Source organism: Protopterus annectens, chromosome 7.part1 (assembly GCF_019279795.1).
Source record: "Protopterus annectens isolate FY-2018-M chromosome 7.part1, PAN1.0, whole genome shotgun sequence".
Classification (NCBI taxonomy): domain Eukaryota; kingdom Metazoa; phylum Chordata; order Ceratodontiformes; family Protopteridae; genus Protopterus; species Protopterus annectens.
The window spans coordinates 420,460,958-420,488,781 of NC_056740.1; the positions used below are offsets into that span (position 1 = coordinate 420,460,958).

Below are 27,824 nucleotides of genomic sequence, written 5' to 3' on the forward strand. Positions count from 1 at the left end.
CAAGCATCCTCCAAAAAGGTCTCAGAGAGACGGATAACTGTTGCCAGAGCCATGGCCTAAAGCTAAATGCCAAAAAGTGCATAGTCATCCCCTTTGAGAAAAACAAAGTGCCCACAAATTACCACATAGGTGGTAATCCATTAAGTACGGAAGAAGTAATTAGGGATTTGGGAACCCAAGTAGATTGCAATCTCTCTTTTGACAATCACATTGCCAAAGTGGTTAGAAAGACATTCTATATAGCCCACCTTATCATGAAGGGGTTCACATCTAGATCAAGAGAGGTCATTGTGCCCCTCTACTCATCAGGCCCAGAATTGAATACAATGCCCCATTTGGGATGTACCTTACCAGACACCTGCTACAACTAGAAAGACCTCAAAAGTACCTCACCAAGAGGATCAAGGGACTCAAACAGATGCCCTACGCAGTTAGGCTAAAGAAACTCCAGCTCTACTCAGTTGCTTACCGCCTACTCAGAGGCAATCTGTGCCTGACGTATAAAGCCATGTCCAACCCAGAATTAATGGACATGCTCCACCTAAAGAAATCCAAATCCATCAGAACTACACGCTCCAGTGACTTAAACCTCAGCACAGAAATAAAAAGAACATGCTGGAGGAACAGATTCATATCCCAGAGGCTCCCCTCACTCTGGAACAAAATCCCAGTCCATGTCAGACAGAGCCCCTCAATGACACTCTTCAAGAAGAATCTTAACGTTTGGATGGGAGATCGTAAATTTACCCCTGGGATCTCTTCTGTGTCACTGCTAGACAGAGGCACGGTAAACTAACCTTAAATGGGCTATCTTCTGTGACCTACTAAACAGAGGCACAGTCAACTAATCTAAGAAGGGTGGTGAAAGCCAAACACACTCTGGCTAGGCTTGTAAATGCCCTAGGGCAGGCAGCCTAGTATCAACCTATGAATAACCCCTTACTATCACAAATGTTTATTAATAACTGTTTTCACCTTCTTCTATCACTATTAAACATTTGAAAATCCTGTTGTATTACCATTGTTGTCTCTGTTTGAATACATTATCTTTGTTAACAGCACAATAACATTTTTGTTTAAAAATATAATACTTATCAGCATGCCATAGCTGATACAGATAGCAAATAGCACAACTTTGACAGCCCTTAATAAAGTAAAGCAAAAAAAAGTGTGTCCCTACTGAAAATGTTTTTTTAGTTACAAACATTCCTACCACACGATCTACTAAAATCATTGCTAAAACAACATGGAATAATCTGGACAGGAACACTTAAGGCAATGAAGTTTTGCATCAACATCATGTATGCATATGTACACTGTACTGAGTTAATTAGCTGTTATTTTGATACAGAGAAACTTAAAATGCTTTAGTGTACCAACTTGTTTAATAAAATTAAATCTATTCTGAATGCTTTTGCCAAAGAGACAATGTGCTGTTCTGAGAATTAAAACAGTTTTCTGCAATGTAATATGTTCTACTGGGACAACAACTAATTCTATTGTTTTGCTGGCTGCATGCTTACATACAAGGGTGTTAAATCCAGTCTTAGGAAGGCAAAAGAAAACAGAGATGAGAAAGTACAGACTAGAACAGATAACAGCTACAAAGTCAAACCATGGTTTATACAATGCCTGAACTGCACCCAGGGATAAATTATGAGCCACTTATTTGCTTCTTACAGATACAAATTATCTCAGCTGTAACTAGCAGTCCACACGGTAAGAGATCACAACAAAGAGCGCTAATTTCGATGCAATACAGATAACGAAGTTAGAGAGCAGAGTTACTTATGTTTTATAAATTATATAGTTACAACTACAGTACTGTAAATGACACAATAGTTAACCCAAACCTTTCGTCTTCAAAGTTGATTTGATTATTGTTTACTACTGAAACAAATAAGTTAAACTGTTAAGTCTGTTCTTTAAAGAAAAATAAATAATAAATAAACCCTGAAGAGCACAGCATACATAAATAACGGTGATCCCGCATCTTAGACATTTGGGTATACATCTTACTAAATTATCTTATTAGAGGACTTTAAAAACAAACAAAAAATAACAATATTTACTACAAAGAATGAGCCTGAAAAAAGTGAAAGGAATTGGTAACGGAAACAAAGTAAAGGGTCCCCACCACAATCCTACCTGTAATTCACAAGTACTTCTGCTCACATACTGCACTTTTTTTTACAGCCCAGATGTCAACACCAAGCAAACACTCCTCTGGCTGTGACGCCAAATGCCAACTCAACAGCAAACACTAAAACTGGACTACTAACGCCCATTCTAATTTGGGAGCGCGCACGTAACCAGCTAATAAGAGCAGTACTCTCACGTGCATCACAGATCGCGGCTTTGAAAACTACTATTGGTCTTTTCGTCTGCGGTCTGTTTGAGTTTTACAGTAGGAAGTGTCCTGTGAGCGTGCACTATTTAAAACAGGGGCTTTCTCATTTTTATTACAAGAAAACAACGCAATTTGTTTTATGTCTATATCACGCTATAAACTTGTTAAAAATTCCCATTGTTACCAGTGAGTGTGAGTAAATAACTTTAAACTAATTGCCACTCGACTGTACAAGCGTCATTAAGGACACCCTGCCGAAATACAGGTAAAGTTGTAGGCCCCCATCCCCGGAAGAAGTTTACATGACGTAGCCCAAAGTTGTGTTTTCCGTTACATTCTATAATTTAGAATTTGATGAGCTATTTTAAGTAGTATTTACACTGCCAACATGCTTCAGTCTCTTTGGAAAAAGATTCCTACTCAGATGGTGAGTTATTATGCTTATGGTTTACAGTATTTTATTTATGATTTGGCTGTCTTTGTAATGCCGATTTCACTGATTCGTGGCTGACAGCTGCCTGACCATTCTTCTCAACTGTACAGATTTTCGCCTCATATTTTTGGTTTGATCCTCATAAAATTTGTTGTTTTCTGGCAAAACCACGATGATTGAACCTACTAAATAGTGATAGCAATTTGAGTTTCAGACTTTGTCCTTCGGAAAATGCATGGTAAGACATAACTTTTTATGCTAACACCTTTTTAACTTCTAAGAGAAATATTTTAAAAAAATCCATATTTGGGGGCTTTTGATTCCCCCCTCCCCATTATTTTTGGCTCTGTCCAAATTGTTTGTACTAATGGGTTGAGAGGTCTGTTTCAGACATAGCCTTGATATTGAAAATCGTCAAGCATTGTAATAGGATTTTTGTATTCTGCAAAAAAATGAGATTATTTAGAAAAGTAAAGGATATACTATGAGAAATGTAAGTCGCATCGTGCGTGTGTCTGATTTAGCCATACGTTCATTCATCATGAATTCTTTCACAGATGGTGAACTATTCTTAAACCACCAGCCTCGTACTGATCAGTGACGGACGTCTGATTGCTAGACTCTAATGTTACATGTTTCATTATTTATTTATTTATTGACATTTGTTGACCGGGTTAGTCAAACTGGGATTTTGTCCCATTTTCAGTGAAGACCCGAGGAGAAAAGCTCCAGATAGTACAATAAAAAAACACTACAGTAGTATACAAGCACAGCAAACAATAGAAATAAAACTAAGTAATTACATTAGTAAAACAATAAACAAAACAACATTAACAATAGTTAATCTCTTCTCTTGATATCAAACGAAATTAGACTAAAGCAGTGATCCTAGCTGACCTTTTAATTTCAACCCTGGAGTATGAAGATTTGTTTCTAAGTTCAGAATATCTGTCTAAATACTTCATCCTTAAATTTTCTAGGTCTGCATATTAGTTTCCCCTCAAGTATTTAGCAGTGCTCTGTACAGATTCAGACACCTTGAGTGACATTTTTCCGGTAAAAGCGCAACTGAAATTTCTCTAAGACCTAGTTGCATACAGGACAACTAGTTTGCAGTGACAAGCATTGTCCACATAGTTGTAAACTGGATACTCTTGACGGTGATTGATATTCTCACTCCAGCTGTCTAATCAATAAAAAAGGGTCTGTTGCCGTGGATATGAACTTTTCTGCTGTCTCTATTACTGACTTGGTGGTTATGGACATCCTGAGCAATGTAGAAATTGCCACATGTTTACTCACACCAAGTTAATTCTCAAACAAACCGATATGATATCCAAGAGATGTATTTACACAATGTCAGTGGAGGCAAAGCTCTCACATAAAAGTACTTGTAATGTCAATAAGGTTGTCAGTAGTACACACGCTGCACCCATCTCGCAAAATTCAAAGCAGACATATAGACCTGCATATGCTGAGGCACTTGCATGTAACCTTCCTAAACCACAAAGCCCTCCTAGACGAAGTACACATAACAAATACCCTCAGCAGCCCCAAATGCGCTCTTTCAAAACAGCATCCACATCACCACATAGAGCTACATCTCATGGAGCTTCTACCTGTAAGCCCATTAGGCAAGTCACCACAGAATCCAACGTTCTAGTCATTGGAGACACACTGATGCCCCTCTCACTAGGCTGAGTAAGGAGAAAGTTACAATCAGTTGCTTATCAGGGGCTAGGATCAATCACATTACACATGCACTCAGGGCATTGGACCACAATTACCAGTATGACTCAGTCATAGTCCATGTGGGAGTAAATGACCTGAGACGTATCTCCATAGACTATATGAAAAGAGACATCATGGAGCTCTCGGAATATGTGTCTCAGGCTGGTATGAGCCTAGCATTGAACAGCATTTTACCTTCTCCAAGGATGATGCCTCAATACGAACAAAAGATGACTGACTTCATTAATTGGCTTAGTTTCTGGTGTCATTATAAGAGGGTGCAATATTTGTCAGCATGGAAGGAGATGGTCAACAGACCACGCTGCTTTGCAATGCATGGTCTGCACCTCTCCCCTGTAGGCTTTCGAATATTAGCTAAAACATTTGTCTTCCCCCATAGTGTCATTTTTAAGCAATGCCAAACTGAACGTACTTCCAGCATAGCAAATCAAAACCAAGAAAATCTAAAGGTATTGCTACTCAATGCTAGGAGTCTAAACAAAAAACTCCACTCCCTAGAAGCTCTCTTTACTCTAGAGAATGCTGATGTCTGTGCGGTCACTGAAACATGGTTTAAAGCCACAGAGAGCACATCAACAGTGCAAGGTTATAATGCCTTTCACACATTTAAGCCAGCTACTTCACAGGCAGGGAGGTGGAGGTGTCTCTATGTACATCAAAAACAAATACACTTCAAGGCTGGTCAAACAGGACAATACACTTGAGCTGATCCATGTTCAAATCACCATAGGTAAAATCCAGTACCACTTCCTTGCAAGCTATACGTCCTCCTCTATGACCTAGGAAACCCATACCATGTATTTCAAAGTATTAGAAACATTGACCATCCAACGCATACCTTATTCATGGGTGACTTCAATTACTCCACTATTAACTGCGAATCCTATATGGCACCAAACGGCGTTTATATTACGCTGTCAAAAACTCAAACTGTTGACAGCGTAATAATCGACACGAAAATGTCGAAACCCCCAAACATCGAACACAACACAAAAAAAAAACACCCAAACACAACACAAATTGCTCTATGCAGGGGGCAAGCCCCCTGCAACCCCACACCCCCGCTACTTAAATATACCAACTCCAAGATTGCACTACATTGCAGTAAGTGAAAATCTCCCCGTACGGAGATTTCCGTTTACACGTGCCATGACTTTAGCTTTCGACATTTTGGTGCCGACAATATCAGCTTCGATATTGTCGGCCTTCGACAGGGTGAAGTAGACCCCACCAAACATACATGCATAGAGATTCCTGGATTTTTTTAAACACAAACTCCGTGGACCACATTGTCAGTACACCAACCAGAGGTGCAACCATACTGGATCTGGTCCTCACTAATAAGGGAGACTGCTGCACACCCCCTACTGTAATGCCTTCCCTGGTAAGGTCCGACCACAAAATGGTCTCCTTTGAAGTAAAAATAAAACCTGGGACCCCAGCTAAACTTGGAATATTCAGGAACTATGCTAAAGCTAACCTTTTGCTATTAAGTGAGAACCTGTCAAAATATTATGCCCTCATAAACCCTGAGAACACTTCTGTCTATGCAGAACTGTTCACAGAAACCCTGTACAAGCATGTTAATAGCTGCATAGAGGCAGTTGTACCCACCAGGAAGAAGTACAGAACTAACTCAAAAAACAAGCCATCCTGGTGGAATCACAAAATCAGTCAGTTGTATAACAGAAGGAATAAAATTATGGCAACAATTAGGAGGTGCAGCACCTAGCAGGATATAAGCACTCTCATCAAACTATACACACAACTGAGAGGACAAATAAAGTCTACCAAAGCCATATTTGAGGTAAGTTTGGCCTCCCAGGCCAAGGACAATCGCAAAGCATTCTTTAGCTATGTCCACAACCTCAAAGGCAGTACACAATTGTGTGCAGAGCTCATTGTAAATGGAGCCATCTATACTGATCCACAAGATATAGCAAACCTCCTGGCTGATAAATTGAGCTCCAACTTTACCCCTCTCTCTCCCTCAACATTCCCTCAGGAAATATCATCAAATATAACACCCCCTACTGTCACTAGGGAACAGGTCCTTAATACTCTGTCTAAGACCAAGAACACTGCATCAGTGGACCTAGACAATATCCCAGGATGCCTTCTAAATAGCATGACCTATCTGGGCCTCTGGAATTACTATTTAACTGTAGAGTCCAAACAGGCTTCATGCCTCATGAATGGCAAAAGGCAACAATCATCCCTCTGCACAAAGGTGGGCCATCTACAGACCCATAAGTTTCACTATACAACACAAAAGAAACCAGCACCATTCCAGTAAAACGTTTATTGCGATCTGGTACCTCGGCTTTTCGCCTTCAAATGGATCACAAATACAAAGTGCTGTTAACTGTTATTTATACAAATTTTTCTAAGTTAATCAGCAGCAATTAATCAATTACAACATTTTATAAATGAATTTAAAGTGCTCTGCCATTATTTAGTCCTACAGATCTTAAACATTAAAACTAGACATCAACATCAGTTGCCTTCAAAAATGCTATTCTATAGCTAATATATTCCATATATATTTTTATTAACAAATATATGAATTAGTGTGACAAAATATATATGGAAGAGAATGAATTAGATTGCTTCCAAGTTATTCAAATTAAAAAGGACCAATATAACACTTCAAATATTGTCCTATACATTATTATATTATCTAGCCATACAAAATTACTCAAAAAAATATATATGTGTGTATATACACAAAAAATGAAAAAATACATATCTTATGTGAATCAATTTTTGTCAACTATTATATTAATCTATAATGACTAAAGAATTTTAAAAAAAAAATTTTTTTTTAAAAAATTTGAAACTTGAATATAATTTTATAAAGGACCAATTATATAACCGATATTTAAATTTTATTCTTTATATATGAAAACATAATTAGTTAATATTAAATACTTAATTCTAAGTTCAGTCCATGTGGTTTCAATGTATTAAATTTGAGAATCATTCTGGTCTCTAATTCGAGTAATTTTTGAACTAATAGTCCCCCATTTTCACAATTAAAGGGTTTGCCCAACACACAAAATCTTAGACTACTTGGGTCACTTTTGTGTTTCTCCAAAAAGTGTTTGGCCACCGGACTATATTCATTTTTGTTCCTAATGTCTTTTATATGTTCCAAAACTCGAACACGAACCATCCTTTTTGTTTGACCTATATACCACATACTAAGACATGAACAACCCAATAAATGTACCACTCCCGTTGATTTACAGTTGAAACAATATCTAGCTTTAAAGGACACACCATTAATATTAGTTATGTTGTCAATCCTGCTACAAACACTACACTGTCCACATGAAAAAGTGCCTTTAATATTATCATTAATTACCTCTTCACCTTTACTAAAAAAGTTGTAATTTAATAACTCCTTTAGATTTTTACCTCTTTTATAAGAAAAAGTTATATGTTTGGGAAATATTGAACCTATGTTTTCATCCTCACAAATCAGATACCAATATTTTCTTATGATGTTACACACTTCTTTAGATAAAGGGGAATATTTTGTAACAAAAAATAAATTGGACTCACTAGTCTTTATGTCATCTTTACTTCTTCCCCTTGATGCTATATTATCTCTTCCTTCTATAGTTAATGGACTTCGTCTTTCCTGTCTAACTTTTTGATGTTCATGTTCTAAGTGGTCTATGATTCCTAATACTTTATTTTTTGAAAATAACAAATGATCATTTTTATAGCCTCTCTTAGATAACCTTGATTCAACCCTACTTAATTCAAAATATCTATCATTAGCATCACTGGTGTGGTTATAAATCCTTTGAAATTCACCAAAAGGAAGAGACCAAATCAAATGTTCCGGATGCATGCTTTCTGCATGTAGGAACATATTTACAGAAGTTGCTTTTCTATAAGGTCTATATCCTATTTTTCCATCTTCATGAAACAAAGTTATATCTAGAAAATTAATCCTATTTCTATCAATTTCATAAGAAAAATTTAGACCATGATCATTATTATTTAATTCCTCAAAAAATTCTAGAAATTCAAAAATCTCACCACTACATATTAATATGAGATCATCAATAAACCGCTTGTAAAATATTACATTTTTTTGATAAAAAGAAGTTGAATAAATACATGACTTCTCAAAATCATCCATATAAAGGATGGCATATGAGGGCGCAAAAGCAGCCCCCATAGCCGTCCCTTTGATTTGTAGAAAAAAATCTTTATTAAAACAAAAATAGTTATGGGAAAGACAAAATTCCAACAATTGTATCAAAAATGAGGTCCTAGGACCATCTCCCAACATATTTTGAACAGCTTCAAGTCCCCACCGTCTGTTAATATTGGTATATAATGCCTTCACATCTATAGTTACCCAATAGTAACTATTATTCCATTTAATTTCACTAATTTTATCTAATAAATCCTGAGTATTAGAAATGTGAGCTGGAATTCTAGACAGGTGACTTTTTAAATGAAAGTCCAAAAAAATATTAACTTTACTCAAAAGGGATTCTTTGCCTGAAACTATAGGCCTCCCTGGTGGCTTTATTAAATTTTTTTGTGCACTTTTGGTAATGCATAGAAGGTTGGCGTCATTGGTTTTTTAACATATAACTTTCCTACATCACTTTGATTAAGAAAACCAAGACGTTCCCCTCTTTCCAAAAGATTCAACAATTCGCTGTTAAACTCAACAGTCGGGTCATTACTTAAACATAAATATTCATCTTGATTCTTTAACAAATCAAAAACCATTTCACAATAGTCTGATTTGTTTAAAACTACCCAATTGCCACCTTTGTCTGCACATTTGAAAATAAACTCCATTTTGATTTTTTTCAAATATTTTAAAGCCATCCATTCATCTTTATTTAAATTATAATATTTAGGTACGTTTTTCAGACTCCATTAACACTGTTATTTCCTTAAATACTATTTTAAAAAAAGTTGAAATTGCTGGCACTTTAATATTTGGTGTAAAAGTACTCTCAGATGCTATAGGTGGTACAGTCAGTTTGCCATAGCCCGTAAAAAACATTTCACCATCCTCAATATTATTAGGTGTGTCTTCATAAACTAAATCAAAATCAGCATTTTCATAATCATAAACTGATAAATTTAATAATTCATTATCAACACTTTCGGTAGTGGTATTATGAATATCAGTATCACAAGTTTCATCATTTATATTTATGCTATTGTCATTATAGAAAAAAAACTTTCAAATATAATTTTCTTGTAAGTTTCACTAGTCTTGTATGTAAAGCCATGGAAAGAATTATCATGGAGATGATCAGTAGAGGTATAGTAAACCTCCAGACACTGGACCCAACCCAGTTTGGTTTAATCAAGGGCAGATCGTGCCTGCTCAACCCGGTGGATTTCTTCGAGAAGGTCATCAAGGCAGTGGATGAGGGCAAAGTCATTCACACTGCCTACCTTGACCTGGCCAAGGCATTTGACACAATACCCCACTTGGGTATTGTTGACAAACTCAAAAGGTTAGGTACTAAGTATTAATAATAGAATTTGCTGCTTCATTGTTGTATTATCCAGAAAGATTTGAAGCTTCATTCTTCTGTCCCCCCCCCAAGGCAGAGCATCACTGTCCCACTACTGGACTGGTTTCTGAGAGGTGCAGTGACATGCAGATCTCCAGCTGCGAACACTTCTTCACAGAACTCTGTAATAACTCACCAGAACTATTGTTATCCAGACTGACAGAACCACTCCGTATCAACTGTGCTGCCATGCACACATTACAACAGTACTGCAAGGACCCAAAAATTAATAAATAGTATGGTATGTGCAGACCATGCTGTTTCACTTATGGGCTCTAAACTGTGAGACTGTCTTCCAAATTATATTAGAAGCTCTCATTTAAACAAAGTTTTTTTTTTTTAACTTATGCAGCACCTGGTGAATTAAGCAGCTTGATCCTTCAGTAACTTAAGCATAATCTCTGGTTCTTAACAGACTTTTCCTAAGAACTCCTAATCAAAATTGCTTGCAAAGAATCTAAAACTCATTTTCTGTGTAAATAGTATATATTCTATAACATGGCCCTGTAAAGCTTTTCATTTGCTTTTGCTGTGTAAGAGAAAAAGAGGGGGGTGGGAGGGTGACCTAATGGTTAAGTTTTTTGCCTTACAAACACAAGGTGCAGAGTTTGTCTCACAAGGGATAATTGGCTAGGCTTAAAATGGCTTGCAAGGGCAGTTAGCTTAGTACTAACCTATGAACCTATGTGCATACACTCTTACTCTTATCTCAGTTGTAGTGTATTTCATTTTTTTTATTTTATTTGCTAACTGGGATAGAGCACCAGTCTACATGAACTTTTTTAGACTCTGTCTGGGAGCATTGTCTGGTTAGTCACACAGCTGGTAAATGGACTGCTAAATGGAGATGGAAAAAATCAAACCATGTACCTTTGTTACAGGATGCAGCTAATAAGCAGTTCAGAGCCTTAATTCTATGTGCTAATCATCAGACAGTGAATGTACACTACTATTTAGTGATCATGCTTGCTTTTACATTCCATTTATTGTGAACGTCTAAAATTTATACAGATAAAAAAATGCCAAAATAATTAATGTGTCATCTTATTGTCATGACCTTGTAATCTATACTGCCTGGATATGGCTGTAATGGGACTACTTGGGATCCACTACCCTGGTTAACAGACTTAACAAGTAAACGTGTGCCTGTATGTAAGTGTAATATAATGTAACATCTATACATTTAAACTTGGAATCCTGGAGATTATTTGTTTTAGTAGCCTCTACCCATAACATTTTGCCAGGACTTAAACATGCCAGTTTTGTGTCTTTCGGCTTATCCCGGGTAGGGGTCGCCACAGCGGAACTCCGGTCTGCTAATGATTGGTAGTGGATTTTACGTACCGGGTTACCAGCCCTGACGCACAACCTTCAACAAAGGCAATCCTATTCACGTATGCCTCCGCACAAAAGACGCTCTAGCTGAGAATCGAACAGGACGTCTTGCTATGAGGCGACAGCGCTACTGCAGTACAGTTCTGAATCTTTTCATGGTCTGTCTTTCAGTTCTTTTGGTTCTCTCCATCTCTCAAACCATGCTGGTTGATTGGCTACAGTATAATGCCTACATATATTAAATTTACTTTTGCCCTGTGATCTGAGTCATAAATGAAAAATGTCTCAGATGGATCATACAGATAGTATTTGTGATAGTTTGTAAGTGGATGTGCCTTCCCTACCAAGTCTTCATAATTGTGCCCCCCCACCTTATGGAGAAAGAATCGCAAGCAGAGCTGTATCATTCTTATTTTTATGATAGCATAAAGAGCAGTCATCTTACTTTATTTAACTTACTTCACATGAATTACTGCAAAATAGTGCATTGGCAAATGTATTGTATACTGCTTTTACCAATAAATCTGAGTGCTTTGACAACAAGGACTGTCTTCCATAATTTGCCTGAAAATCTGCGTTGAAATTGTGAAGGTGACTTCTCTCTTCCACACAGACCTACTTTACAGACAATTGAAATTATGATATTGTGTTTTTGTAGTGTTTAGATTTATTGTTTGGATATTTCTGTGTACTGACAGCCTTTATTAATGTTCTGCATAACTACACTTATAAGTAGCAAGAGCACCGTTTAAGTAGATATAAAGGTGGTGGTATTAACTGCACCGTTGCTTTTCATTTTTTTCTTTGGGAGTTTAGATGTAAAAACTGTGCTTTTCAGTAAAGTTCCATGATGCTACACTGTGACTTGTTGACAAGTGGGCTGGTACTGGTAAAGCTTATTAGCAGCTTCATGGAAGTGTACATTGACTGAAATTGCCTTCTCTGCATTTGAGAGGTAGTGAATTAAATATATTTTTTAATGATTTTGTGCTTAAAACTTAGCCTGTAAAGGCCAGGCTTACTTTAGCTAGAGCCGCACTGCTGTCATTACATGCCTCTATCTCCAAAATGATAAACAGCTAATGCTAGAACACACCCCAGAATTGGATAGATTAGCAGCATGCCTTTTTGGTTTAATTTCTCCAAGTATTTTTGGTTTCTACTGTTATGACAGGAATGGAGCCCATTCCTTAGTCAGGATACAGTTAGAGTTCATGAAATTACATTGATCCAGTCTTTGGTGTTTGTCAAGCATGCTCTTCTCGGCACATGCAGTGTACCCAGAATTACCTCCTCCTGCAATTCATATGGAGTTAAAAGTATTGTTAGCATATTTAAGTCAACTGTAAATTCTGTTTGTTAGACCCTTTGATCCTATTACAGTTGAAACTGTTTGGCTGTCTTTGCTTCCACATTGCTCTTGTTTCTGCCTGCAAATCCTAATGATTTTGTATCTGTCTTTTTAAGTAAGACACTAATCACTGGGTGTAACAATTTCAATGATCAATGCTACTTTCATCTTTTTTCATAGGTTCATAGGTGTGTGGTAGGCTAATGGCCCTGGAGCCTTTACAAGCCTAGCCCATAGAAGTGCCCTGGCATCGTTCCGCCCGTTAGTTCCCAGTGCCTCCATCAAGTAGAGCCACTGGAGGGATCCCCAGGGTGAACTTTCTATTCCCCATCCACTCAAGATTTCTCTTTAAGAGGGCCAGTGAGGTGCTCTGCTTTACATGTATGGGAAGTCTATTATAGAGCATTGGCAGTCTCTGGGTTATGAACGTGTCCCTCCAGCATGTTCTGTTGATTGTGGTAATGAGGTTGAGGTCTCTGGAGCGACTAGTGTGGAGGGATTTGGATTTCTTTAGATGTAGCATTTCTAACAGAGCTGGCTCAGACATGGCTTTGTAAGTCGATCAGAGATCGCTTCTTAGTAGACGATATGAGACAGAATAGTTGGAGTTTTTTTGAGTTTGTCCATGCAGGACATGTGTTTAAGGCCTAGGATCCTCTTCGTGAGGTACTTTTGTGGCCTTTCCAGCTGTTTCATGTGTCTAGTGAGGTATATGCCAAATAAGGCATTATACTCTATGATTGGCCTAATGTGGGAAGAGTAGAGAGAGAGAAATGATGACCTCTTTCTTCCTGAATGCAAAACCCTTGGTAATGAGATGTGCCACATAGAAGGACTTTCTGACCACAGTGGCAATGTGGTGTTCGAAGAAGAGGTTGCTGTCAACCTGTGTCCCCGGAGCTCTTATAATGCCTTCAGTGTTCAGGTGGCTCACACTGATGTGGTAATTAATGGGAACTGAGTTTGTCCCAAAGGAGATGGTGCATTTTTGGCATTAAGCTTAAGGCCATGGTTTTGACACCAGTCATTGGTCTCAGTGAGGTCTTTCTGTAGCATATCTACATCACTTGCGGAGTTAATAATAGCTCCCAGCTTGCAGTCATCTATGAACTTGGTCAGCCAGAGTCCCTCCATGTTGGCCTGGAGTTGAGAAGTATATGCCAAACAGGAGAGGAGCAGGACTGATCCCTGTGGAACTCTACTCATGACTGGTGGGCAGTCTGACTTGGAGTCCACTACTTTCACACTGTGGGTTCTATCTGTGAGCCAGTTTGCAACCCACCTAGTGATATAGGGGTTGGTGCCTAGTTTGAGTTTTTCAATAATTCCCGAGTGGGGAATGGTATCAAAAGCCTTGGCCAGATCGAGGTAGGCTGTATGAACTGCCTTACCCTCATCCACAGCTCTGGTGACTGACTCAAAGAAGTCATCCAGGTTGAGTAGGCATGATTTACCTTTCACAAAACCAAATTGTGTGGCATCTAGAGTTTAGAGATTCCCTATATCCTTGTTAATTAGGTCCATGATGATGCATTCCATAGCCTTATATATCAGACTCATCAGGCTAGTGGGGAAATAATTACCCGGGTCTGTAGTGGTTCTCCCTTTATGGAGAGGGATGACTGTAGCAGTGCACCACACCATTTGGTAGGGACAAAGCCTGAGGTGAGGCTGTGAATAAACAGGGCACACAGGTGTGGTGCCAGTTCACTTTGTAGTTCATGTAGAACACATCCAGGGATATTGTCGGGTCTCATGGAAGCTGTATTCTTGGCCTTGGACAATGCAGCTTTAATTTGTGCTGCAGTAATGCTGGGTGCCTGGCATTCCTCCGGTATTGTGATTGGTCTTTTTTTGGGGGGGGGGGGGTAAAGTTGGCACTGAATCTGTCAGCCAGTATGTTGGCAGTATCTGTTGGCTCAGTATAGGAGGTACCATTGTGGAGTAACTCAAGAGCAAACCTGGGTATTGCCATGGAGATTCTTGATATAACTTTAGAAGGCTTTGTGGTTGTTTTTAATGTCTGCCACAATTCTGCCTTCATAGCTGGCTTTAGAGGTTTTAATGAGGGATCTCAACTTTTTGTTGAGGTTAATAAGGGAGTTTTTCCAGTCTTGGGACTTCATCTTTTACTGCAACAGTTTCTTTCTTCTGTTGTAGAGTTTATTAATGGCAGGGGATCACCAAATTGGCTTCCTTGTTTTGGAGGAGAGTGTCTTGGTTCTGTTGGGTATGGCCAGTTCTATGCATTTATGTACATGTTCATACAGTGCATTGGTGTATAATTCTGCAGTCATGCATCTATTTTCCATTGACATGGGTGCTGTGAAGTTAGCCACCTCTGTCTTTAGGAACCTAAATTCAGCTTTGGAGAAGTTTTTCGTGGTGGTTACTTTTGCGGGGGTTGTGGGTGAGATGTGGATTTCCATAGTGATTAGTTTGTGGTCGAATCTAACCAGGGAGGAATTGACTATTGGTGTAGAGGAACGGTTGCCCATGCTAGTAATAACCAAGTCAAGGATGTTGCTTCCTCTAGTGGGGGTAAGAATGAGCTGGTTCAGGGCATTGGAATTGATGAATTCCAGGAAGTGTTGGGCCAGTGTATTGGTGCATGAGTAGTTTTTTCCAGTTGATGGAGGGGTAGTTGAAGTCACCTAGTATGAGAGTGTTGGGATGGACCCTAATAGTTTCTAGGGTGCTTAGGAACGTGGAGTGAGAGTCTTGGGACATGATTGGGGACCTATAGCAGGCTAAGACCTGAATTGCCATCTTACTCAATGTTAGTTGTACCTGAAGTATCACAGATGTGTTATGCTGGGCTACTAGTCTGGAGGTGTGCATATCCTTTATGAATATGGAGACACCACCACCTTTGGTGCTTCGGTCCATGTTCTGGGGCCAAAAGGTGTGGAAAGAGTTATAGCTATGGATTATCATATCTAGTTTGCTTGCATCTATTTTTTGAACTGTTGGTAGTGGGTGATTCAGTTTGATATACACTTCATCATTCTCTATAATGCTTTGTGGTTAATTTCCATTGCTTCTCGACTACTTCCATGTCGTACTGTTTAAACAATCCCCAGTGCAGTAATCACGTCACGTTGTTGTGCCTTTCAGTACACCCAGCAGCAAGATGTGCAACTGTTTCCAGTTCTGTTTTACAGAACTTGCATTTGTCCGTTTCTCCCACATTTTTAATGGATTTTGTGAACCAACGTGTATGTAGTCCACTGCTTAGGTTGCCATTATTAGCCTTTCATCTTTTGTTTACAATTCCCATCTCCTTGACTAAGATCTGACATATAGGAATGGTTAACAGGAGATTGTTCCGGGAGATATCTGTACATGCTACTTTATGGATTTTCCAAATTTCTTTTCCTCTGTATGATTATTTTCCTCATCTCCTTTCTTTTGTTTTTAGCACATTCAATTGCTGCCTGATTTGTATGTACTTTTGGTTTGATTTCCGCTCCTGCCATTCCTGCTTGACACTGAAGTGCTTGTGCTAAACTAAGCAAAGCTGTCATCTTGGACTACTTCTCCTGTTTTTAAACTTTCCCTATGTTTGGATCTGATGAGGTCAACATACATGTATGCAGTCCTGCAATCACAGATTTATACATATAAACAGTTTTGAGGAGGCTCAGTGAGAGAAATATATAATCTTTGTATATATTAATTTTTATATATCATTTGATTAAGCATGAAGCATTTTTCTTGTTCAGTTGATCCAAAACTTTTTTGGGCCAGTCAGTCACCCCCAAATGGTAAGTTAGAACAGGAAGAGCAAATTTATTTATAGTTTGAACTTTATTCTTAAATGTCAGGGCAGTTTCCAGTATTAGTTTTAATCTCATCAAGTATTCCTTACTGAGATTAATTCTCAGTTGTTTGTGGTTTATTGTCTATTTATCCCTAAATATTTATATACTCCCTCTTGCTCATCCCATTCATGTCCCAGGTTGATATTTTCATTATGCTGCAATTTCCTGTTTTAAATGCTGTTTTTGTATATTTATCAAAATAAAATGTTATTCTTGTATCACCTGAGAAACTTTTAACTATTTGTATTTGTGCTTTTAACACCTCCTCTGAAGAGCTATACAGTTTTAAGTCCATCCACAAAAAGTAGGCAAGAAGTTTTTAAACATTTTTAATTTGTGGAAGCCAACTTGTAACCATGGCCTAATCAGTTATGTAAAACAGCTTAATGGGATAAGAGCACGACAAAACAGGAGCGGTGACAAAAGATCATCCTGGAATATCCCCCTTTAAGTTTTTATTCCTGGCATAATAATATTTTTGTCATAGCTCAAATGTAAAGTGGATTGCCACTCACTATAATGTAATGTAATTGATAATGTAAGGTGTATCTTGTATATCTGTAACAATTCCTGTATTAATGAATGTGGGGTGCTGTCAGATTTTTTTTTGTTATGTATCCATGCTATACTTAAATTTTGTCCCTCTAGTACACCTTTATTTAGCAACAAATGTATCCTTTTTCCATGGCTTTCTTTTGTTACCTTTTCGTTCTGTTGTTTTTCGAAATGAGTATAAACTGTGTGCATCAATTTCAGTAGATAATGGGTGTATTGTTAGTTGGCCCATAGTTCTTAGGATGGCTTGCAAGCTCAATCTAAGGAGGTGTATTGTTTTTCTGTTTAACAGGTTGGTGTCTGTTTGGGATGTACAAATAAGCAATTCATACTCGAGGCTAAATCTTTAATACCTTTAGCCAGAAGTTGGGTACAGCATCTGGGCCTGGGGTTTGCCAAGTATTTGACCTCAGTGTCTTTGGCAGTTACTTCATTCCTTTTCACACCCTCCACATTAGAGCTCCTTACTGTTTTTTTCTAATTTTTTCTCCATTAACCATCTTTATGTTCAACAGATTCTTCATAAATATTTTCCAAAATGCAATTATTTCTTCTTTTTGGTGGTGGTTCTGTTCTATTCCTTTTGCTTTGTTTTCCAGCCCTCTATAAAACATCTGTGTCATCAATGGATTGTGTATTTTGTACTTTGCTGTTATATTTATCCTCATATATGTGCTAAGTTGTTCTTCCTTTGCTGATATTTTTAGTTTATTATTGGCGATTGTGTATTTTGTACTTTGCTGTTATATTTATCCTCATATATGTGCTAAGTTGTTCTTCCTTTGCTGATATTTTTAGTTTATTATTGGCAATAGTGTATGACAGATCCTGGTCTGTTTTGATACTATGTGTTGCTTTTTCCCTGTATACCCTTCTAAGTATTTTTGAGGATCTGTTCCTTTTTTTTATTTTTCTAACAGTGATGCTTCTTGTCTCTGTTTGATCCTTCCATGATGGCATTCTGCTTGTTACTGTATGTTTTTGTGGTAATACTTTAACCATTATTACGTCAGCTGTACAGTAATGTATCCTATTTATTTCTGTTATATCATGAATGTCTCTAAGTCTTACTTTGTTTCATCTATTTTTCCAATCTTCTAACATTTTGGAACTTATTAGGATAGCTGAAGATAATAGATTACAGAAAGTAAATGTCTGCCCATCACTATTAAATCGAGCAACTCTTTCCTTGGATCATTTTCATCTGGAGTGAGAACATCATCTTCCTATGACGTATCCTCTTCAGAAGCCCCCACTCTTCAACTGGTGCTTCTTCACATGAGAACCCCGTTGATCCAACACTCTGCAACAATATCCGTGTCAGAGTTGACACTGTTTCCTGCTCCTTTCCTTGCTGTGTAACTTCAGTTGGACTTTTAGACTGGTTTCCTGCAGAAGGCTCCAGAGTGCCACCATGTGGCAAGTCTTCTTCAGCTGCCTCCCACTGCAGTTGCTCCTTAATCTGGGAGCCCACTGTTCTATCATGCTGTGAGAATGTCTGTGTTGGATCCTTTGTATTAAATCCTTCACTTTGCATAATCACTGTAACAATAAATCCATAAGTTTAGTTTCTGTTTAACTTTTATCTTGCTAATCCTTTTTTCTACATCCCCCTTTGTTTCCTTACCATTTGTGTAGTGAAATTTCCCATATTTGAGTACCCTTGCCTAGATTTTTCTTCAAATGTGTTTTTGCTTTTTTGCATTGTTTAGTTTGGTTTTCTCCTTTTGCATACATATTAAACCATACCAAATCTATCTTTCTTTCCCATATCTATGTTTTTTTTTTTTTTTTTTTAATTTGTGGATTTTCTTCTTTATATTTTCACACTCGAGTCATCTTCTTGAGATTTTGTAAAAACAGAGCCCACCACTTGAAGGTACTCATTCACACTTGAGTATGAATTGAGTTCAGGCAATACAGTGATACTACTGTCATTTTCTTTCTGATTTTATCTTTTTATTCAGACCCCTCCTGGGCATGTGGATTATTTCATGTCTTTTGAACATTCAGCTGGCTTTGTCTTAAATAGAGACTTTGTCTGCAGTTCATATTTCCCCACAAGCTCCAGTCTAGACCTGCTTTCTAAAATGTAAATTTGAACAGAACTGCCCACCAGCTGAAGTGGAGTAACACAAGCCTACCAGTTGCTTTTGTTAAGTCTTATTGTGTAACTCTCCTTTCCCGATATTCATATTCATTCTTAGTTGTATCTGCCTTAAGTTGACCATTCTTCTCTTAGCTCATCTATAAGTATACACAGCCATTGTAAATGTTCTGTGGAGTGAAACTCCTTTTATCTGAAAGCAGTAGCATTGTTGCCTCACAGCAAGAGGTTCTCCCATTCGATTCTCTGCTGGAGCGCCTTCTGTGTGGAGTCTGCATGTCCTCCCTGCAGTCGAGTGGCGTTCGAAAGACAAGCGTAGAATGGGCGTGCCTTTGCTTGAAGGTTGGGCATCGAGCTGGCACCCGTAAAAAAATCTACTGCCAATCACTAGCAGACCAGAGTTCCGCTGTGGCAACCCCTAACTGGGAAAAGCCGAAAGAAGAACAGCATGCTCATGATAGATGTTACTGCACCTACCAAAGCATTTAAATATGCTGCATTAGAAAGTCACAAGGCTTTTTCTAGAAGTATATCCCACTGATGTGGTCTGCATCCTGATGTAGCTGTATGCAACCTGTCTTCTAAAAAAATGGGCCTTTGTCTTATTGGTGCTAATGCACGCAATGGAATAAAAATAAATACGACTGTTTTACCCTGCTAGTTTGTAAACAATCTTAATCACGCCTAAACGAAATATTTTGTCCCTTTTCAGCGAGATTGTAGTGGCTTATCAGTACATTTTAGTTTTGCAGTCTTTCATTGCCCCCTCATGTACATTTGCACATGTACAGTCGGGAGTTGTGTATCTGCTAATCTGGTATTCGGCTACATTACTTCTTTCAGTGATATACATGGCAATTGCTCTTCTCTGTAAACTTCTCTCTTTCCAGCCCATTTGCCTATGGCACATACTTTTCCACTGTTTTGTATTCGATGTTTCAGATTAATTTACCTTTTTACATTTTTATCCTCATTTTCACCTTTCTTCTACTACCTCCTCCTGTTAAATTTGTTTGTGTCTTTCGGCTTTTCCCAGTTAGGGGTCGCCACAGCGGAACTCCGGTCCGCTAATGATTGGCAGTTGATTTTTACATACCGGCTTGCCAGGCCTGGCGCACAACCTTCAATGAAGGTATGCCCATTCACGCTTGTCTCCACGCAGAAGACGCTCTAGCTGAGAATCGAACCGGACAGCGTCTTACTGTGAGGCGACAATGCTACCGCAGCACCACCACCGCAGGTCCTACCTCCTCCTCCTGTTAAATACACATCTAAATATGGTGTTCTCTTTTTATTCAAAGTCCTTTTTTTGTACATGTGAATTTTCTTACTATCTCTAGTTTTCTTTTTTTAAATTCATATGGACTTACTAGACCAATGTAGGCCTAGATAGACTTGGATTCCTGTGGTAGTTTTTAGCCCTTATATTTTGTGTACAAATAACAAGAGATGACCTGTTGGGTCATTTACATTTTTTTTAACAAATCTACAATTTTTTTTTTTTTTTAATGTCAATTAATGCAGGTCTGGAATTATCTTTGTGCTTGTGATACCTATAGTTCCATGAACATTTTTCCCACTATCTGTAAAATAAGTTTAATGGTTGCTTTAAGAAATGTTTCCAAAACTTTATTTTTACCCAGGCTGATGTCAGATGAACATATCCCATGATGGTGTCAGTGTAAGCTCAGCATGGCGATGCATAATAATGTCTGTCACACAGTCACTGGGGCAAGTCCATTTAAATCCGAGGAAGCTTATCCCCATGCTGTTCCTAATGTGAAGTCTTGGAGGGATGACTGATTTTTTTTTGGGCAAGTCTTCAATAAAAAAAATTTAAATCTCTTTTTTGTTAAAGAAAAGGTCAGAAATATTAGGACCACCAGCCTGACCACATTGTTTCTGTAGATCATTAACTGTAGAGTTTTTATGGAACCCTTTTCTCCTTAGTACTTACATTTACATGATTATTGAGTAGAAGTGTTTGTTTAGTGACGGTGATTTTAAGTCCCTGGCTGATCATGTGTTTATTTTTTTAAACCTCATTCTGTTTCCCCTTTGTCTTTTGTCTCACTGTGCCCCCATCTTTATTTGACAGAAATGGCAGTCCCATCCTCAATTTAGATCTTTACTGTTCTGAATGATTTTCTTGTTTCCTTTTGATTTAACTGATATTGCAGTCTGTTTTCCTGTGTTTTCATAGGTGCTGTATAACTTTTCATTGCCTGTTATATGAAAGCTGTTTTTTTCTCTCTTTATTTTAATTTGCACATACTTCATCCAAAGGTGTATTGCTTCTGCTATGATATCTTTAATGTCTTCATTTTCTTGCTTTCTAACAAAGCTTTCCTTTCCTTAAAGGTTGCTCTACTGATGTCCATAACCTGCACTTGTCATTGATTTGACTGGAAACAGCATTTCATGATGGGTCTATCTTGAGTCACTGATGCAACCTGACCTACATGTTAAATGTATTGGACAAACACTGTATGCTTTTGATGTAGACTTCAGAAGTAATATAAGCAGGAAGCAAGTGTTTCTCAGGGTGACAAGTCCCCCCACCTCAATGTCTATAAATTCATGGATGTTCCAAGGCCACTGAATCTCGTGATCATTCTCACTTTGCCAGTACTCTCCCTCAGACCGCACTTCATTTTTCTAGGAGCAAAAAGTGCAAAGAACGATGTAGAGTTGCATTCTGTATAGTAGGCATGATAGTGTGATCAGTGGTTACTTCAAAACAGACACCACTCTTTCTCATATTTAAAAGTTTCAAAACTGTGTTCTGATGAGCATGAAGTCCAGAGGCTTTTAAGGGTAAAGAGCAGCCATAGCTTGTTTTTTTTTTTTTTTTTTCTGTATGGCTGAGCTCATTAATTTACACTGCTTATAGCAGTTGAATACTGACAAAGATGAAGGTAAGTAGAAGCAAAAATAAATAAATAAAGTAAGTATTACCATACCTAGCTGTTTGGTATATCACAGGGCTGATGAGATCAAACTGCCAGTTCTTGGAGAGGGGCAGAGAGCAGAATAATTGACAGGACAGCTGCATTTTTTTATTACCTGTTCTAGTATTTTTGGAGATAATTTTAGATTAACTTTTTTTTATTGAGCTGGATGTGGCAGAATTAAAGATGTTAAGATTTGCACTGGGTGTGACGAGGGTGGACAGGATTAGGAATAAGTATATTAGAGGGTCAGCCCAGGTTGGAAGGTTTGGAGACAAAGCCAGAGAGGCACGATTACGTTGGTTTGGATATGTACTGAGGAGTGATGCTGAGTATATTGGGAAAAAGATGCTAAGGATGAAGCTACCCGGTAACAGGAAAAGAGGAAGGCCTAAGATGAGGTTTATGGATGTGGTGAGAGAGGACATGCAGGTGGTTGGTGTGACAGAGCAAGATGCAGAGGACAGAAAGAAATGGAAACAGGTGATCTGCTGTGCCGACCCCTAACGGGAACGGCCGAAAGATGATGATGATGATGCTGTGTGTAATTGCAAGAGGTGATGGGTTGTTTGGTATGCGTGTTGAAAGTGGTGGCTGTGTCTGCATGCGTTGCCTTTCTTAAATTGTTATCCATCAGTGGTCCTTCACTCCAAGCCGGAGGCTAAACGTTAGCAGTAGTATTAAGAGCTGGGCTCGAGTGAGATACCACTCAATAGCTAGAAATGTGGGCATATATATTCTTGTGAGAGATTCCAATCGTTAGAGGCAGAAAAGGCAATAAAGTAGATAAGGCCTAAGAAGTTCCCAAATGGTTACATTACCTGGAAGAACATAGAAACATTAGTGTGCCACACTTTTTTTGCATTTAGCCCGAGACTGTTTTCAGTACACCAGCTACGTACATATTCCACCCCTTGCAGAAGTTTTTGGTATCCGTGCACGAGCAAATAATAGTGCTTATCTTGCAGGCATCAGCTGACTTGGTCCACCATACGTCTGGGGTATTGGCTTGGATGTTGGTAGAATAAGCACCAGAACTGAACTCTATTGCACCCTACTAGTTAAGAGGTTTACACCCAGAGAGGGTACAAACAACTTTCATAACTTGGGATCTGTTGGATAACTAATTGGTAGTCCAGCAGACAACATAGGGGGTTCACATTGTTTATCGAATTTTTCGGTAATACTTATACTTGCATGAGGTATGGTATCAGAAGCATTGCAGAGTGACCACTGTCCACAGCCTCTGCATCCTTTTCAAAGAAGCCTACTAAACAAGGAAACAAAATGTGATAAAACGAAATTGAAAGGGGTCTAGTCTGTTAAGTTGCCCAAGTCTGCACAAATGAGTTGTGCTGTCACACATTGCATGGCTTTGCATAGAAGGCTGGTGAGACTAAGTGGTCTGTATTTAATAGATTGTGTAAAGGGACCACCTTTGTGTTGGGGAGTTGGTCAGTACTCTCCGGGCATCAGGCACAAACATTTTGGATTGTCTGAGGTAGAACAGTTTAAGTAGAAACTTAGTGCATACTTGATGGTGAGGAGAATGTCATGCGGTATTTGTCTGGTCCTATGGAGGCATTATTTGGAGGCCTTGACAGGGATTTTGAGACTTGTTCCCAATTTTAAGGGGAAACTAAACTTGTAAGTGGTAGTGGAGACAGCCGTATGGGTAGGTAGGGTAAAGGTAGCATTAAATTTGTCTCATTATGTATTGTCTGTGTCCTTGGGATAAGAATATGTGATAGTTTTATGAACAAACTCTGTGTATTATTAGACGTTATTCTTTACCTTCTTGATATAGCTGAAGAAAGACGTGTAGTTTCCTTTGGTATCTGCAGGGACCTTAAGCTTGTACTCTGCTTTACATTTTCTAACCGTGCTATTAAGTTCCTGACTGGCATGTTCTTCTGTTTCAGTGCGGTTTTGAGGGATGGGGATTTCTTGTAACTTTTTCATCATGTCCCCTGTTCGGTTTACAGTTTAATAATACAGGGGGTTCACCAGAGAGGTTTACCGCTGCATTTACTGTTGTATTTAGTACTGATACCATTCATTCACAGGGAATTGCTGGCCATTTTTGCCTAGATCTTGTACAAGGTGAAGTAGGCTTTCTCTAGAGACTTCCCTAAAGATGGCCTCATTTGGTGTTGCGGTGGTACTGCTGGGCCTGATGGAGAAGACTGATCAATGGTTAGATTTAACTAGGGATGTGGTAGGGCACTCCTAAAATAGGCTGCCGAGAAGCATCTCGGGGATATTACAGCCTCAAGCTGGTTAGCTTCACATGTTTCTGTTGAGTATTGGTATTAATGAAGTGTAGGAAATGCTGAGCATATCCATTTTTAGAGGTGTCAGTATGCCAGCCATTGCTTGGATACTGGCTGTGTGGTACAGATGGATAAAGACCCGAGTGCAGCCTAGAGGACCTAATCTTTATTAGCTTGAATTCTGGGGGAGGTGGGCAGGGGGCAGGTGTGAGTAGCTTACATCAGCTTGCTCATCTTCGGAGAAGGGATAGGGGAGGGGCACATGGTCAGGGTGTCATTCCTGTAAGACTGGAAAGTTGGGGGGTGTTATCTACAAGAGGGTAAGACATTTGCTGAGTCACATACGGAAGCATGCCAATTGCATGCCAGTCTTTAGAACAGTTCATGTACACATAGGAGGAGATACTGGATCATAAGAGGAAAAACAAACCAGCAGCAGTATAACTCTGTGGGTACCTTGATTGCGTCACAAGACCAATGGCGGGCCAGTAGGTTTGGTGGACAAGAAGAGGCACTGGGAACAGTGGATGATCACCTGTGGGGGACCGGAATTAGAGGAAAAAAAGTTCCTGGTCCATTGAAGTTCCATAGCAAGAAGGTATTTGGTTGGTTGTTAAACTTTGGTGTTAAGGTTGGTGGTCTGTGAAGGACATTGTGGAGGTATACCTAGCAGTAAAGTAATAGGAGGATATGGTAAGGGCTAGTTTGGATCCCTTAGATCACAAAATTAGGGTTTTGGATCACATTGACTAGAAGTGATTATCTTTCTGACAAATACAAAAAGTTCCCTACAGTTACCAATAGGCTTGAAAGCATGAGAGGTGCTAAACCATGATATAGGGTGAGCCCCATTGTTGCATTGAAACCATGTTGTAGTAACTACACAGATGTAAATGTGTACGAGTTGCAGGAGGGCCTGAAATTCTGACATATTTATATTTAGTCTACTAACATTGAGTAGTCCCACTATGATGTTGCCGAATTTGAGTCTGAGATTGCCATGTTTCAGTTCTTTGTCTGAAAAAGGCAGCAAAAGCCTTAGCCTATAGTGCAAGGCCTTATATGAAACAGGAAGTCATATCTACCATCTCATCCCAGGCTGACACATACTGGATCCCCCTTAAAATGACACAAACTACTTAGCCAATTACCTTTAGTTTCTGTGTATTTTTCTCAGTGAAGGCAAGATACTGAAGAGTAGCCTTTTCTGCCACTAACACATGCATAGTAAGTCTCAGCATGACTGTTTGCATGTTGTTTTGGGTGGAGCGCTTCAGGTTATTAATCTCTACATGGGTCACCACTAGGTGTAGTCATGGTTGGTTGGTTTAAGGGTTCTTAGAACCCTTGTGTCATCATGGTTCCTAGCACCAGACAAGCAGCTTGCAATCACCCTGTTCTTGTCCTGTCTGGTGAGTGTTTGGTCTAAGAGCCTTACTATAGAGATACCTGTGTGGAAGCAGATTTGTTGAACCTTATGGGCTTAGGCCTGCTTTGCTGGTTACTCTTGGAAAAGCTATTGAGCTTTGCAATATGTATGAGTGAAGGAGTAGGCTTTGCCTTGTGTGCTGGTGGCTGGGATCTTTGAGAAGGTTTTGGCAAATGTTCTTTAAAGCCTTTGCATATGTTATGGAACCTGGTGGTGTGTGCTGGTTGATGTGTTGTGGAACTGCGATGCTTACCTGTTAATCAGCGATGACGTGTGTGTGTGTATAGATATATAATATAGATATATATAGATGCATAAATAATATATATTATATATAGGTGTGTGTATATTTTTATATATATATGTGTATGTGTACACACACATTTACACATGCATACGCATATATACACACACACACATGCGCGCGCGCACACACACATATATCTATATATATATATATATATATATATATATATAATATATGTGTGTGTGTGTGTATATATATATATATATATATATATATATATATATATATATATCTCTATGAAATAACCACCAAAAGGAAGCAGCAATTCAATCAAAATAAAGGCTTTTTCCAGCTAATAGTCCAAGCGTCAGTGCTGAGTTAGAATTTCTTTATTTCAAAAAAACAAAACGTGAGCGCTTTCGCAGAGATACTCTCCGCTTCTTCAGACATTACAAAATCAAGCAGCCATTATCAGTTGTATAGCAAACATCAGTCAAGCAATGATTCAATTAACCAAATTAGCTACAATCTTAAAATTACTACTTAGTAGTACTGTTAAAACAGCCTGCTTCTATAAAAACCTGAAGAACACATTAGATACCAAAGTATCCTATATGACACTAAGCAAACATGACATGATTTGACAGAACTGTTTTTACATGAAATGGTCGACAAAATACAGAGTTACGAAAATAATCTTTTAGAAGTCAAGAAAAAGAAGTTAATAAGAGACTTGCAAGATTTCAGTATGGCCAAAAAAACAACAATGTAACTAGTGTGTCCAATGCACAAGCCCACGGAAGTCATTCAGAGTCCCTGAGAGGTTCAAGAGGTTGGCAAAGAGGATCGACATCTGCTTTAACCAGTGAAAACAAGCGAGTGGAACAGGAACAGCGCACGAGTCCTAGGTCTGAAGAGGCGGGGCAAAGGTGAGTAGTGGTTGAGGAAATAACATCAGAGAACGGATTGAATGTTCAAGATAACCCTTGTTCTCCAACACTATCACTTTCTGTATATTCTACACCGGTAGAATCCATGACAGGACTTAAATAACAGGAGGCAGCTGAAGGCTCGCCTTGTCCTAATTTAGATGTTAGGCGCAAAATACCAGTGGAAAAGGCACCTGTTGTTAATTTTCCATCGGTCCCCCTCGCGATAAGAACAGGGAGGAAGAGGTCGCTCGATATGGACGAGCCGAGATTGCAGAAACGGCGGGAGCCGCCGCACGTTCAGCAGGTATGTACATTAACAAAACTCTGGAATCAGGCAACCTAGTATGGAATATTTCTAAGTATAAGTTATCAAGACATGAGATTAACTTGTTGAACAAAGGGACTAGTTTTATTCCTTCAACTAATATTGATATAAGTGATGCAATTTTAGCTGTAAAAGTCTTTGCTCGTAACTTGGCATTGAAGTTAGTGTTTGGGGGTACTTCCTCAAATAAATTCCATTCGTTTAAACGAAGTACTTTTATGCCTCATCTTCCAGCAAATGTTGATTTATTTGTCAAAGCAGTGGAAAATGACTTGTATGGAGGTTTTGAAACCTTCCAAAGAACTAATGTCAGCAATTTAACAACGGAAGAAAAGTCAGCACTGCATGATTTGAAACAGAATATGAACATTGCTATACAACCTGCTGACAAAG

At 38.6% G+C, this 27,824-nt stretch overlaps 1 protein-coding gene across 1 annotated transcript in view; it reads left to right on the top strand.

The window, feature by feature from the left end:
- Positions 1–2,391: 2,391 nt before the first annotated feature.
- SPCS1 (signal peptidase complex subunit 1) overlaps positions 2,392–27,824 on the top strand; it is a 135,459-nt gene continuing 110,026 nt past the window's right edge. Inside the window, exon 1 of the mRNA XM_044078880.1 lies at positions 2,392–2,777. Coding sequence (XP_043934815.1) covers positions 2,739–2,777 — 39 coding nt within the window. The 5' untranslated portion in view covers positions 2,392–2,738. The remainder of the gene's footprint in view (positions 2,778–27,824) is intronic.